This window comes from Hermetia illucens, chromosome 6 (assembly GCF_905115235.1).
Source record: "Hermetia illucens chromosome 6, iHerIll2.2.curated.20191125, whole genome shotgun sequence".
NCBI classification, from domain to species: domain Eukaryota; kingdom Metazoa; phylum Arthropoda; class Insecta; order Diptera; family Stratiomyidae; genus Hermetia; species Hermetia illucens.
Genome location: NC_051854.1, coordinates 83,712,144 through 83,728,669, shown reverse-complemented (window position 1 = coordinate 83,728,669; position 16,526 = coordinate 83,712,144). Strand labels below are relative to the sequence as shown.

Sequence of the window (16,526 nt, the reverse complement as noted above, 5' to 3'; positions counted from 1 at the left end):
ACAAAACCTTTTATCCCTGAAGCGTCAAGCTTCCGATTTGTTTTAATATGATTCTGACAGTCTATGATACCCTAGAGTGCCGAGAGAGAGAGAGAGGTATTAATGACAATAGTGAGGATTTTATAGATTTTTGCACCTTTCACCGCTTCGCCATTGGTGACACCTGGTTGAACCATGGAGCTTTCGACAAATCAGTTACGTTTCAGCTGACCGGCAGCTTCCACCTTATTAATTCGACCGCCTGCGATGAATATTATAATGAGGGTTGTGGCCTAAAGGGATGGAATAAGAGGAGCGCTGACATCACGTGATGGTTGCTTATTTCCAGCAGTTTCTTTAGTTATTCAGGAATAGTGAAATTCTGAGATTTTTCGCAGGGAGTGATGTTTGCTAAGGTCCCGAAATGGACAAGTCATCGCATTCTTTCCATCTGTATTAATTAACGGAGCATGGAACGATAGTGTTGTTGGAAGTGCTGGTCGCCCTAAAAATATCCGGCACAGAACATTCGGAGAGAAGTGTAGATTTCTCAGAAGGCCCATAGAGGAACCTGGTTTGCTTGTTAACTAAGCACTACTTATGATCCATCCAAATGTACAGTCATACGACGTGCGAAGTTCATAGTGAATTCAGATTTTAATTTGATTGATTCTACTAGAATGATTTAGAAACCATATCGTTATTCGATACAGTTAGGAAGTGATGTTAAAGTTGATGGAAATACATTTTGAGCAATGAAGTGCATTTTTGTCTTATCGATTATCTTAATGAAAATAATTTAATACAGTTTCGAATAGCAGTTTTTCTTGCATTAGAAAATGTGATAAACATTTGAATGTAATCATTCGAAAAAATTCTTTTCTATAGACTTCGTAATCGACTGTAGTCACAACTGTTAAAGAAACTCCTTTTGCGCTAGAACTATCGAGAGAAATCAAAACATTTTTTTACAATAATTGGATTAAGCGAATATATCAGAAATGTTGAATCAATAGCATAGCATTACGGGAATCGATCACGGTGTCAACCTACAACACTTCCAGTACTTCTCCTTATATGAAAGGAGGTACATATAGACCTTAGTCAGTACTGGATGATATGAACAGGATGGGTTCAGCAAAATGGCGTTAAGTGTAAGTAGTGCTCAATAGCGGGACCGTGTGCCTGAGTTTGATACGCTGCGCTTCTCGATTTGTAAGGTTTTTCGAAATGGAATCGAGAAGTTCCCAAATTGTACAAAATTGGTATAATCATTCAAAAAACTCTGAAACAGATCGATGGACAGACAAGTGCACTCAAATCACAAAATATAGAATTGTTCATGAAAATTTACGGTGTCAATTCGACCTAAATAGAAGACTTAATAAATGGCGCCTCTTTCATTAAACTAAATGCGTGGATTTGCAATGCACTTTATTTGCAGAAGGTTAAACGATCAAGTACCATATTGACTTCGAACACGCATGCATGCACGACATATAACATTATATTTATTACGTTTTGGCACAGATTTCTCGCTACTAAAATAAACCCAAACTGACAAAATTCAGATTCACAGATGCTTGAAAACCACTAAATCATTCTGTCTGATGTTTTCACAGGGAATATAGCACATTGCATGTTTGACCGCATGAAGGGCTCTGTTTTCGTCACTTGCCAAGATCATTGAAAATTATTTATAATTTACCTCGTCATTCTGTACAGTAACAATATCAACCTGATTGTCTAGCGAATTAGGTTCTTTAGCTTGATCATGTTGATCAGCTGATTCCGAAGCGTTTCTTGGTCGATTCATAATTTTTGAAAGAATAAAATCCATAATTTGGAAAAATTCACAAAAATTCACGCTTAACTACACTTTCTCCCTTTTATATACTCGGGAAAAATAACAGACACTTGAAATTAAATTTATTGTTTTGAAATTAACGTCCGTTTTCCGATAATTGTATAATTAAACTAACACAGTTTCAGGAAAAAATGAGGCAGACGGTCGCTTGATGAAAAAGAGTTTTACAGAAACATCGTATAGGGGCGAACGATAATTGATGCCAGAGAGGATCATTCGTAAAATAGAGAAGATAAAGGAGAACCCAGGAAGGTCTAAAAATAAACTAGAATACAACAGTCATGATGAGGAAAAATTGAATAGATGAACTTTTCAAGTTGCATGAAATTTTTCAGATGAATGTTTGCGTTTAGTAGTTGGGGTAGACTCTGTTTGCTTTTAATTTGATGTTTCTCATATTGATTGAAGGGAAATGATTCTTGAAGTTCATGGGCTTTGATTTCCTCATTGACTACATGGGTTCCATGAACTTTAATTGGGGGAGATAGTTTAGTTAACAAAGATGTCCATTCAAGCGAATGATTGTCGGTATTGTAAGAAATGGATCTTGTCACTAGTAAAGTCACGATACTTCCCAAAGTATTTTGCTTTGGTTGAAATTCTGTATTCGGCGGTAAGATTTACTCATATGAATATTTTTAAACAACGAACATGAAGAGACACCATTCCAATAATTGCAAGACAGTACAGAATCTGCGCAAAGATTGTTTGTAAGGAAAGCACTGTAATGGTGATAATATGCAAAGTCTATTCCGAGTATAATGACAATGCAATAGATACAAAACAGATAGTGTGCCAGTACTAGGGAACATTCCCAGCTTGCCGAATTTGACTAGCTGAAGGAGCAGGAGCAGCCTGGACTATAGGAAATTAGGCTGCGTGAGGAAATGTCTAGACCCAAAATGAACTCGTTAGGCTGGAATGCAAAGATGTTTGGTTCTGATAAGCCACTAAATGGATAACGGAAGTATGTAGTATCATTTAAGTGCAGATACATAGGACTTTGGAAGGTGCACTTTCGTCCAAAATTCGAACCGGCGATTCAGAGGGCTAACTATATTCCACAAGAGTGTGCAGAAATATGCATATATTCCGATAAGAAAGAAAAGCTGCTTTAATTTATAAGACTTGCGGTTTCGTCCAGGGCAGAGGCAACTCATCAGATGCTGCCTCGCCTCTGCCCTTGGAGCACCGTGACCGAAGTGGTTACAAGGTGGTATTTGCTCTCTTTTAGGCGGATTTGTGTTCGTTATAATTCATGCACATGACGTGTTTTTGAATTAATAAGTTGAGAAACCGGAAGCTAGACGCTTCAGGTACGAAAGGTCTTGTGTATTTCTTTTATAAAGAGATTTTAGTGTGCATTTGCCCCATTAGTATGTAGCACGTAATATATGCATATAGTATGTGAAAATATCCACTTTCAAGTGATATTGACATTCAAAGTCTTGGAGTTGCACTGAAGTGACCACTTTCACCTATTATAACTTTGTTAGTAATAGTGCCAAATTTGGTGAGATCATGCTTTATACTGTAGCCTACATTGCTGCAAAATTTCGTGACTCTAGGATGAACTTAATTACTAAAAATTATAGTAAAGTACTATTATTAACGTTATTTGAACAGCTATCCGTATGGAGGGTATTTCGAAGCCCAGGAACAACACAGTCGCAGCGTCTTGATTGTTTTCAGATTTTTCGGTTGGGTAGTTTCTAAGAATGGCCCCGTTAAATAAATGACCACTTTCAACCCCCCTCACTCTCCACCTTTCCAACAAATGTCAAAACCAGGACTGGCTTCAGAAAGTACTAATCGAGGCCTTTAATTTGATACCTCACGTGACTATATTTGATGAAAAAAAAAATTTACACCTTGTTTTGCATGTACGGGGACCCCCCTTAAATTCGGCGTAAAAGGATGTAACTCACTGTATGCGTGAGCGTTCACAGTTCCCGAGAAAATTGCGTGTGATGGACACCCAGACGGACAAACAGACAGTAAACCGATTTTAATAATGTTTTGTCTTTACACAAAACCTTAATAAAAGGGAGCAAATACCCCTTGTAACCACTTCGGTCACGTTACTCCCAGAGCCGAGGGGAGGCAGCATCTGATGAGTTGCCTCTGCCCTGGACGAAACCGCAAGTCTTGAATTTTGCATCTTGGATGCTTGCCCAAGGATGAGGGTTCCGTGGACCACAACCGCGAAAACATGTTGCTTTCCAACTGGTCTGGTCCGCCATTAAGTGGATGGTGGACTTAGGAATCTCTCAATTCTTAAACAAAATTTCAGGTTTATAAGGTTGGAACAAAGATTATGCGACAGTATAGCTGGCAATACTTGAATTGCGTTCCGACTTTCCAGAATTGTGTCTTATATCATCATTTGTACTTGAGGTGCCAAGTTTCGTACTTCTAGAATGAACTTAAGGAGGTTTCAGGTAAATTTCTAAAATATGGTAATATGCTATTTTTAATTTTATTTGAGCACATATCGGAATGGGGGGTATTTCGGAACCTAGGTATCATATAGTGGCAGTTTCTTGATTTTTTCAGATTTTTGGTTTGGGTAGGTTCTGAGAATGGGTCCGTGAAAAAAAAATAAAACTTTTCAGCTCCCTTTGTCAATTAGAGGCATAGATTTTGCATAGATACATCACTGTGATTTTTTCAGAGTGTTCGGTTGGATGGGCTCTGGGAACAGCACTCTTGCACGTTTTGGGGCACACATTTTGTGTCCTCACTCCCCTGTGCTTCACTCCTTTTTGCGAAAAGAACTAATTTTCGTTTGATACCCCACATGATTATATTCAGTGAAAAAAAAAAAATTCGCGCCCATTTTCGAATATATGGGGAGCTCCCTTAAAGCCAACATAAAATGATGCAACTGGTTGGACGTGTAGCGGTTCACAGACTTCCTATTCTCACCCAATTTCGTGAGGATAGCTCCAGCCGTTTCGGAGTGAATCTCGGGTGACCGGCAGACATTGAATCGATTTTAACATAGTAAGGTTTTATTTAACACACGTGTGATACGTTGATATGGTACATCAATGCACACACGTACCGGCTTTCCTTATCTCTTTTCTGTCTGGTCGAATCATTTTTCATTCGGTCACCGGTCGCCTGAACAATCCGAACTGATAACTGCGATGCGTTGGTTGATTCAAAGATTAGCTCGTTTTATGTTGAACTCAAAGTTTGATCCAGTAAACTTCTAATTCATCTTTCAAACGTTTTCTATGACTAAGCTTGCTTAGAGCAAAATCACCTTGCGCGTTCATGCTTGGAATCGACAAAGAGTAAAATTAGGACGAGTTTCCACCGAAGAAACTGACAACGCTTGTGTCCTCAAATGTTTACAACTTTCCACAAAGTTCGATTAAATTTTGTCCATACTAGATTAAAGTAAGTCGTCAACAATTTGAGTAACATTTCAGATGTAGTTATCTCCTCCGAGACTGTTAAATTGACAAAATATCATCGAACGGTCATGATATTATAGTAACGTTTACTATTTTGAAAAGGAAGGAAAAAATGATTGCCTGGGGCTCATGACATTTGTTACTTCCATATGAATGGCGTTGAATGACAATAAAAGTTGGATTAGTACCATAAATATAATGAATGTAACATATTTTGCAAGGTTTTCTGTGATATTTTCTACTATCGTAGAACATCTATTAGCCACGTGTTCACTAAACAGCTCTGTTCTCAATACAATGACCCATCATTTCATTATCAATAATTAAGTGACTAAACTTCCATCAGACAGAATTGCGTGACTGTCTACCTATCTAACTTGACTGCCGTATATACCCCCAGCGATTCTCATCACCTTCTCGACGCACTTAGCACTTGCATGTTCACTTTACATTGGAATGTGTGCTTTACTATTAATTTGTCAAAATGTTGTTTGCCTTTGTTTTTCTTTATTATAAAATCCTTTGATTTCTCTAAAAATTTGAACAACTTCACAAAGGGACAATCTTTACTTGTATCAAAATGATATCAGGGATGAGGGCATTTTTAATTACCGCGTCAAGAAAAGTTATTTTCGTACGTCTACACGAGATCGATCCTGTGAATTGGGGCTTAAGAATAAATCAGAGTCGCTTCTGCTGGTGAATAAAAAGGATAGAAACTTGTGGGCTAACCTGCAAATTTTGAAACTTTATTGTTACCGAAACGTCTAGCCCCTAGTTGGATAGGGACTCACTTCACGGCTACGACCTGTGGAGAGACAATGATTGGTTTCGGGAATGTGCGCATCGAGGGAGCCCGGAATTTTCGTTTTCTCCAAATCGAGCGTGAATTTCAACAATATAAGCTAGACATTCTCGCTCTAAACGTAGTATTATTATAAGATGATGGGACTTTGGAGATTACTCCTCTTCCTCTTGTGGTAATGTTCCCGGCAGACTTCTAACAGCAGGTCCAGGTCCAGGTTAAGGAGCATAACAACTGTACAGTACTAACACCAATGAAAATTTCCGATACAGTGGAGAAGGATGTTTTCTACGAGCAATTACAAGGAGTTCAGGAGAGACTTCCTAAAGGTGATATTGTGATGGTGAATGGTGATCTGAATGCCTAGCTGGGTTCTGACAACACCTTGCTCGGACATGTGATCAGGAGGTACGGTCTTGGCGACCGTAACGATAATTGAGAAATTTGTGAATTCCTGCAGCTTCCACTGCCTCGTTATTGGTAGCACATTATTCGAGTGCAGAGCTTGCCGTAAGGTCAATTGGATTTCAACTGAGCGACACCGTATGGGCAATCAAATTGACCAATTTGCGATCAGCAGGAGATTTAGGAGTTTTCTTCTGGATGTTCGTAGCAGGAGAGGCGGATTACCATCTGATGGCCGCTTGTGTTCGTTTGCGTATTACGTCAACTTCACCACAGTTTTTGACGGTAAAGTTCCGCGTCTGGTGGTTGGAATGGTTAGTCACCGTAACTTGAGGATACGAACTGTTCGTGCAAGCAGAAGAGAAGTAATTTCGGCCATTAATGCTTGACAATCTCCCCGCAGAGCTACTCATCACTGCAGTTACTGCAGATCTGATGCCTCCACTCGTACGGACATCTTGGGAATCCCAGGTATTTTCGTGAGAGTAGAGGAAGGGAATAATCGTTAGGATTCCAAAGAAGCGCATCCGTTTTGTGTGTGGCGATAAAAAGGATATCTGTGTGCTCCTTATAACACTCGCCCGAGATTATTACCCTGACTTGACTCAGGTACTCATTTACAGCTGAGTCGACTGGTGTCGACATTCAGTCACGATAGCAAATTCCTCTGCTACCAGTGAGAGTTGAACCGCGACCTTCCGCTACGACAGCCCAGTGCTCTAACTACTTGAGCCATCCGGACACTGTGTGCTCCTTGCCGTCGCAAAGTTAATAGTTAAAATAATGCTGGAACGCATCAAAGAACATCTGGATAGTTTGATCGACAGAGAGCAGTCTGGTCCGCTCCGGATCCTCCTACATTAACCATGCCAACACAATACGGATTATTTTCGAAGACTTCGCAGACTTTTCGCTTCACCTGCTCTTCGTCAATTTCGAGAGAGCTTTCGACAAGGAGTGTATTTTGTATGCTCTACGCAGGAGAGGCATTCCGGAGCACCTAATATCTATGTATTACTAGGGCGACATATTATAGCGCAAAATGTCAGGTGTTGCATCGAGGTAAAACCTCAGCGGAATTTGAGTTCGCCAGGGATGGATCCTCTCACCGATATTATTCCTTCTTGTTATCGATGACGTTTTTCATGCTGCCTTGTTCCGAGGACGTGGAGGATTTCAATAGACGATGCCATTTTTTCTCAAGCAGCACGACTACATGACATGACATCTGTCTGCTCTCTCACCTGGTCATGACCAAACGAACTATATACCAAATACGAAACGGCTTTGGATTTTGAAAGAAAGGCAAATAGAGTTGGACTGAAGAAACATCAAGAAAACCAAAATTCCCAGTCTAACGGGTCATCGCACCCTCTCTAACTATATTAATGGCAGAGCATCGAGTTTGTATATCTAGGAAACGCGGTTTCTGCCTATGGTGACACCGAACTGGATGTTGCTCGACGCCTAGCAGCGCTAGATCCGCTTTCGCCGTTTTGTCTAAAATCTAGGAACGCAGTTATCTAAACACCAAGATTAAGTTGAGACTGTTCTGTGCAAGTCTTCCTATATGGGAAGTGATTCGCATTGCCATTCGAAGGCTCTAAACCTTCGTCAAAACCTGTCTGAGTCGTATCATCGGAATAAGCGGACGGCGCACAGGTCTAGCACCGGTACGCCATGTGGTCGGAAAGCGGAAGTGACAGTGGATAAGACACACATTAAGTTGGGGCAGTAATTGCATTGCAGGCTACGCTCTGCAACGGAACCCATCCATCCTGGGGAGCCTAAGCCCATTTCGATTAACTGCAAGGGATTGCGCGTAGGTGTAGTTGACGCATTTATTACCACCAAGGGGTAAATATAAGACATTGGTTACCAACATCATAATAAAGTAGGTAGTCTGACATACCAAATAGCTGCCCACTCAAATATAAGTTTGAAATGCAAAAAACCTTTTATATCTGAGCTTTTGATTTTCGACTTGTTCATTTTGCACGGAGTGTTCTTAAATTTTAGTATCACCACACTTAATTGTGTGCAAGTCATCAACCTGCAGCAGAAGGTCGGAGCTTAAGAGAAACGCAAACTTTCCTGACGCAAGAAGAATTTGAACTTGGAATGCGAAATTGAGAGACTAACGCTCAACTAATTGGGCCATCACACCGCCCAAAGATGCATCTGCAGAAAAGGCAATGGGAAGTAACTAACCACTGTAAGTAGTAGTAGTCGTAGTAAGTAGAGTATAAATTGATCTGTTCATTGTCTGTTGCCAACGGGAAGACATTTATCGACCTTGACAGTTTGAATCCGGTGCTTTCAATTTGTTGGAGGGAGAATTTTTGATATCTAAAGTGGGCTATAATGTTACTTTCAGTTTGTCCTATTACTATAAGGCTTTCGATTCCATAGGCATGTAGAAATTGAAAATTAATTGGAAGGTAGCAGGAGGCGCTAGTAATAAGTTTCTCTACATACATCACTTGAATAAATAGACAAATGGATCGTGATGTAACATAATGCAAGTGAATATCAATATGTGTGACACGGTGTCAGTCTATACTCTTTCTTTTTATGGTATAAGTTGTAATAACTAATTACTCTGGAACTTTTCGATGCTATTTTTACATGTCTGCAAACACATACTCGGCACGAATAATCACGCAAAACATGCATATCGCAAAAAGTGTTGTAAATAAATTATGCCTCCAAATGAAGTTGCAAAATATTCTCTACAAAAACGAAAGCGAACTATCTTTCCAGGCGTAGAGCTTTTAGACCGAGCTGAAATAATTTATGTCTGTAGTTAATTTGCAAATCGAATCTAGTTGAGATGGATGAAAAATAGAAACATACTTGCATCAATGTTCCAAAAAGATAATTGAGATGGATATATGGTGTATGTATATGTTCACTTCTAAATTGTTGTATTTCTGGTGGCATTAAAAAGCAACAATGGGGGTTTCATCAGATCAACAACAAACTCGATTTTAGCGCATACGAGCCCATTAGTTGGCCACTTGATGAAAGCAGAACCTGACCAATTGTTATATAATCGACAGTAAAACATCACCCGTGTTTTATTAGTTGTGGATGGCCATCTACTGATATCAAAATGATAGAGTTAATCTCAAGCATTTTAATGATGAATTGATTGATTACCTTTACTGTATAAGATAGAATAAGGAATGATGCAGGTGGTTGAGTTCAATGAGACCATTTTAATTGAATGGATTAGAAACAAAGTGTCATTTGATTTTTCTATGTGAACAAAATATGAATAATTAACATTTTAAGGGGATCACATCAAGGCTGCAGTTAGGAGAAGGGGGGAGTGTATATTTTTTTTCATCACATGTAAGCCATGTGGCGAATCAAATGAAAGGTCTCGATTAGTACTTTCCGAAGCCGGTCTTAGTTTTGACATTTGTTGGGAAGGTGGGGAGAGCGGGGGGTCGAAAGTGATCATCTCTTTAAAGGATCCATTCTCAGGAACTACCCAACCGAAAAATCTGAAAAACATCAAGAAGCCGCGACTATATGGTGCCTAGATTCTGAAATACCGTCCACATCGATTTCTACTCAAATAAAGTCAATAATAGTATATTACTATAATTTTTAGTAATTGGCTGCAAAATCCCCCTTAAGTTCATTCTAGAACCACAAAATTGTGAATGTGACAATGTAGGGTATAACGTAGAGTATGATCCTATTAAGTTTGGTGAACATCACACTATTACTAACAAAGTTGTAATAGGTCAAAGTTGACGCTTCTTTGCAAATTCAATACTGAATGTGGATATTTTCACATAACATATGCATATATTAGGTTGGGGAAAAAGTAATGTCGTATTTTGTCAATAGATGGCGACACTTAACATATCCTGTGTTGTACTTATCACATCGGGTCATACTATACGGGGATTTGAAGACGACAATCTGGGCTACAGGTGTCTCTTTGACAGTGTTATGATCGTACGTTTCAGTCTCAAGTTATAGCGCGTCAAAGATGGAGTCCACCAAGGAAGAAATTCGTAATATTTTATATTTTTACTGCCTGAGAGGTAAAAATGCAACGAAGGCGGCGAAAAAAATTTGTGAAGTTTATGGGTCCGATACTGTAACGACTCGCATAGCACAGCGGTGGTTCGATCGATTTCGTTCTGGTGTAGTGGATGTCGAAGATACACCCCGAACTGGCAGGCCAATCGTCGTAGAAACCGATAAAATCGTCGAAATCATCCAAGTAGACCGGCATGTGAGCATTCGCTCGATTGGCCAGGAACTGGGTAAGGACCATAAAACCGTTCGGAACCATTTGCAGATGATTGGATTCCAAAAAAAGCTGGATGTTTGGATGCCACACGAGTTGACGGAAAAAAATCTCTTGGACCGAATCAACGCCTGCGAAGCACTGCTGAAACGGAAGGAATTCGACCCATTTTTGAAGCGGATGTTGACTGGTGATGAAAAGTGGATTACGTACGAAAATCTCAAGCGAAAAAGATCGTGGTGGAAGCGCGGCGAGTCGGCCCAAATCATCGGCAAGCTCGAATTGACGGCCAAGGAGGTTTTGCTGTGTGTTTGGTGGGTTTGGAAGGGAGTCATCCACTATGAGTTGCTCAACTATGGCCAGATCCTCAATTCGGTCCTTTACTGTGAGCAACTCGACCGGCTGAAGCAGGCGATTGACCAGAAGCAGCCAGGATTGGTCAATAGGAATGGTGTTCTGTTCCACCAGGGCAACGCTCGGCCTTACATGTCTTTGATGACTCGCCAGAACCTACGGGATCTCGGGTGGGATGTTCTATCACACCCAACGTATAGTCCGGACCTGTGTCCCCGAGGGTATACCCGTTCTTGACTATTGCGGCCCGCTCCCTTGCACACGATGCGCTTTTACCTTTTTCATAGAGAATATTCAGAAAATTATAAAAAAAAAACGACGAAACAACAGACAAGGAGGAAGAGCTGGGTGCGTTTGGGCGGAGCACAAAAATGCGTCGTTCACCGCAGCGGTCAGTGCAAGAGGCAACGAGGGCTGATATACCCGATGAGACACCGGGGCGCCCAAATAAAGAGGAAGCCTCATCAAGTGGCGCGACTGACCGTGCGGAGATGGCAACTCCATTACCTTGCAGTGCCCCTGTTTTGGAAGTAAGCTCAGTGAGAAACGCTAGTCCTGAGCAGATGGATTTGGACACAAGTCGAGTGGAAGTGCATTCGACCGTCCTCGCTAGAGCCGAAGAGGAAAGGCTCATCAGAAAGTGCGCAGCAGTGGTGAAACGTATGCGGTCGGCAACGTTCCTTCAGAGGAACGTCAGCAAAGGCGTCAAAAACGGGCTGATGGAACTGGAGGAACTACTGGACCGCATTTCCTTTTATAGACGTACGTGGAGAGCAGCGGAAGACGATTGTAGAGCAGAAACAGTCGCACTCCCCGCTGAAAATGCTGCTTGCGTCAAACGGACCGCAGATAGCCCTCTGCAAAGTGAACTGGGGAAAAAGCGGAAAGAGGACGACGTGCCTAAAGGAGACTTTATCGAAGTAGTCTCCAAGGCCCAAAAAAAGAAGGCGAAAAAGGATAAAAAGAAACAACGGACTCCGCCGCCAGAGACACGTCTGTCCAAAAACAAGGAGGCTGCCAACCCAAAACCAGTAGCGGAAAAAAACGAGGAAACGAAGAAGGACTAGACCGTCGGCTCTGCTCATTAAGCCGACGGAAGGCAAGACATTTGCGGAAGTCCTTAGTGAAATCCGCTACAGGATGAAACCCGAGGAGAACGGAGCAGAGGTGTCTTCGATACGGAAAACGAGGAGTGGTGGAGTTCTCGTCGAACTGGGCCCAAAGACGACCAATAAAAGCACGTTCTGCGAAGCGGTCAAGGGGCTATTGGGGGAGAAGGCTCTTGTTTCCAGCCTAGAACCCATGTGCTCTCTAGAAATACGGGATCTTGACTGCCTCACAGAAAAGGCCGAAGTAGAGGAGGCGCTAAAGCATGAATGTCCAGAGGTCACCAATACCCGGGTAGGTATTACCTCTGTAAATGCTCGAGGCCAAAAGCTCGCTGTGGTGGAAGTCCCCAAGCAATATGCGCGGAAACTCCTTAACAGCGGGAGAATCAAAATCGGATGGGTAGTATGCAGGGTACGAATGCGGATAGTCCCCACCAAGTGCTACAGGTGTCTGGGCTATGGACACACGTCAGCAGCTTGCAAGGGTCCGGACAGGAGGACAGCATGCCGGAGATGCGGCCAAGCGGGTCATCAAGCGAAGACTTGCAAGGAAAGCGAGAGTTGTGTTCTCTGCAGGGATCGTGACGCGTCTGGCGAAAGCGTCGCACACACTGCGGGCTCGGGACGGTGTCCGATCTTCAGGGCGGAATTGGAGAGGGCTAGGCTGCGAACGCCATGATCCGCATTTTGCAAATTAACATGCACCGGAGTGCAACCGCTCACCAGTTGCTAGCACAGGTCGCTGCGGAAGTAAATGCTGATCTAGTGCTGATTAGCGAGCAATACCGAAACAAGGACCCGTCCTCATGGTATCTCGACTTATCGGGCACCGTTGCCATCTGGGTTCGGGACGACGTTCGACTTCGTGTTCTTGCCGAAGGCCGGGGGGACGGATTTGTCTGGATCCGGTGTTTAGGGATAACGTTTTTTAGCGTTTACCTGACGCCGAATGAGTCGATTCCGGACTTTCGGTGCCGGCTTGATGCTCTGGAGGACGCCGTTTTGAGCACGGAGGGACGAATCCTGGTTGGCGGTGATTTTAATGCCAGGGCTCTTGAATGCGGCATGCTTCAATCAGACTCCAGGGGGAAACGGATTCTGGAAATGGCGGCGAGAACCGGGCTCGTAATTTTAAACACCGGATCCACGCCAACGTTTCGGCGGTTGTGAAGGAAGCATTCCTGACATCACTTTTGCGTCGGAATCTCTGGCATAATCGGTGGACGGGTGGCGAGTACTAGAAGACTTCTCGGCAAGTGATCATCAGTACATTGCACTCGAAGTGTTTGACGCTACTTGCCGGCGAGCACCAACACGACGTTCCCCCTGCGTGTGGAATGTCGCGAGGGTGAACATCGGAAGGTTCGTCGAAGCTCTTGGAGCAGGTAGGGCCGCGCTGGGGGGCACTCCGGGGGGTGGTGATGTCGCAGCTGACACCGTCGTAAATTCAGTGATGAATCTGATAACGACGGCGTGTGAGGTTTCCATGCCACGGAGAGGCCCCAGGCGCGACAAGCCTTCTATGTATTGGTGGATGGCGGAAATTGCCGACCTACGGAAGGAGTGGCATAAGCTCCGCCGTTTGGCACAACGTTTGTACGCCAACGAGGAGGCATGTGCCATAAAGGCACAATATAGATCAGCAAAAAGGAGACTCCGCAGCGTTATAAATAAAAGCAAAGCTCGCGGCTGGCAAAATCTTGTTAATGAGGTGAATGATGACCCGTGGGAACTTGGCTATAAGCTTGTCACTCGGAAAATCGGGGCTCTGCGGAAGCCCTGCATATTGAGCACCGACCAGATGGACCGCCTTGTGCGGGCATTGTTCCTCAGACACCCTGTATGGGTTGATGTGAATAGCGCGGAAAGCGTCGTGGATTGCCCCCTTTTCACAATGGGAGAACTCGAAGAAGCGGTTCTCACTATGAAAAACAGGAAGGCGCCAGGTCCTGATGGCATCCCGGCGGAAGTTTACAAACTGGTGTTCCGCCAACGGCCAGAATTGCTGCTCGAAGCGTTCAACGCGTGCTTGAAGGAGGGCATTTTTCCTTGTCACTGGAAAGTGGCCAGACTCGCGTTGATCAGTAAGAGTAAAGGAGACCCGGAGCTCCCGTCTGCATACCGACCGCTGTGTATGCTTGACGGAAAAGTGCTCGAGAAGCTCATCAGGGGTAAACTCGCTGAAGCGATCCGTGCTGCCGGGGACTTATCGGGTTCAGAACAGGGAAATCTACAGTGGATGCTGTTATGGAGGTCGTAGATGCGTTTAATCGAGCCGGGGCACACAGCCGCCGATCTCGACGGATAATGCTCCTCATAACGCTTGATGTCAGAAATGCCTTCAATTCCGTAAGATGGACAGATATGCTAGGCACACTAGAGAACTCCTTTCACGTGCCAAGCTATCTCTTGCGGATATTGCGGGATTATCTGAAAGACCGCTCCCTGTTCTATGAGACGCTAGAGGGCCAGAGGAGGATGGAAATCACGTCGGGAGTAGCGCAGGGATCCATCCTAGGGCCGGACCTCTGGAACGCTTCCTACGATAGTCTGCTGAGACTCGATATGCCCGAAGAGTCGCGCCTGGTCGGTTATGCAGACGACGTTGCGGCACTTGTTGCCGGACGCACTGTTGAACAGGCGCAAAGCAGACTTGGCATATTGATGCGACGGGTAAGCGGATGGATGACTGCTCACGGTTTCAACCTTGCGCTGGAAAAAACCGAAGTAGTCATCCTGACCAGAAGGAGAATCCCGACCTTGCGTCCCATATCGATTGGCGAGTTGACTATAGAGTCAAAACCAGCGATTAAATACCTTGGTTTAATGCTCGACTCGAAGATGAGCTTCTTCAAGCAAATCAAAGCAGCCGCGGACAGGGCTGCAGCAGGAGTCGCGGCCTTGAATCGGCTAATGGCGAATGTCGGCGGCCCTATCCTCCCTTGCCAAGGAGCGCAAAGCTATCTATCGCCGTAAGGGCGAAAACTTAAGAGAAGTGGTTGCCCGTGAAGAACGTCAACGCACCCTGAACGAGTGGCAACTTTCTTGGCAAAATGAGCCAAGGGGCAAGTGGACTGCGCGGCTCATCGACAAATTAGACCCATGGTTGAACAGAAAGCACGGTGAGATCGATTACTTCCTTACCCAACTTCTAAGTGGGCATGGAGTTTTTCAGTCTTACCTGCACAGGGTTGGGAAGGCGCGATCTTCTGATTGTGTGTTCTGCAATAGAGTGGCGGATGACGCTGAACACACCTTTTTCTCTTGCGAGAGGTGGGACGGCCTCCGCCAGCAGCTTTATGCAGACACAGGGGAGCTCTCTCCAGACAACATTGAATTGTTGAATCGTGTTGCGCATTATGTTCGGGCTCTTCTTACTACGAAGAAGATTGAATTCGACCGGCAAAGGGATCGGACGGTAAGGGGTTCCCTGAACTAACAATTCCCTTCCTCCCCTCCCGTTGGTGAAAGGAATTCCCTGACTTGAAGGCTCCCAAAGCCGGGAGGGCTAGCCCGAAGTAATGTGTCAAACGGTTCCAGGCTAGTTCTTTGATGACAGGGAGGTGTTTAGTTGGTAGTCCGCCAGCGTGCTGTGGCGGGAGTCCAACACTCTGTGCGTAAACGCATTCACCTACCCTACTCCCAAAAAAAAAAAAAAAATAGTCCGGACCTGGCACCAAGTAATTATCTCTTCCGGTCCATGCAAAACGCTCTTGGTGCCTCTTTTGAGCCGAACTTAGTAGCACCATGAGCGTTTTGCATGGACCGGAAGAGGTGGTAATCATTTGGGGCTAGGTCCGGACTATACGGTGGGTGCGATAGGACATCCCATCTGAGCTTCCGTAGCTTCTGGCGGGCTATCAAAGATGTGCAAGGCCGAGCGTTGTCCTGGTGGAACAGAACACCATTCCCATTGACCAATCCTCCAGTAGAGGACCTAATTGAGGGTCTGGCCCGCTGTGCTGTGCGAATCGTTACAGTATCGGACCCATAAACTTCCAAATTTTTTTGGCCGCCTTCGTTGCATTTTTACCTCTCAGGTAGTAAAAATGTAAAATATGACGAATTTCTTCCTTGGTGGACTACATTTTTGACGCGCTATAACTTGAGACTGAAACATACGATCATAAAACTGTCAAAGAGACACCTGTAGCCCAGGTTGTCGTCTTCAAATCGTCGTATAGTATGAGCCGATGCGATAAGTACAACACAAGATATGTTCAAGTATCGTCATCTATTTATAAAATACAACATTACTTTTTCCCCAACCTAATATTTTATGACATACATTTCAAAGTTCTTTAGTAGT

The 16,526-nt window shown here is 43.8% G+C and overlaps 1 protein-coding gene across 4 annotated transcripts in view; it reads right to left on the bottom strand.

Annotated features, from left to right (window-relative positions):
- LOC119659016 (transforming acidic coiled-coil-containing protein 2) overlaps nt 1-16,526 on the bottom strand; it is a 68,465-nt gene that overhangs the window by 40,446 nt on the left and 11,493 nt on the right. The window contains exon 1 of one of the 4 annotated variants that reach the window (XM_038066903.1): nt 1,688-1,872. The exons of 2 other annotated variants lie outside the window; for them this stretch is intronic. In XM_038066903.1, coding sequence (XP_037922831.1) covers nt 1,688-1,819 — 132 coding nt within the window. In that variant the 5' untranslated portion in view covers nt 1,820-1,872. Of the gene's footprint in view, nt 1-1,687; nt 1,873-16,526 lie in introns of those variants that run through there. One more of the 4 variants, XM_038066907.1, reaches the window with a different exon arrangement.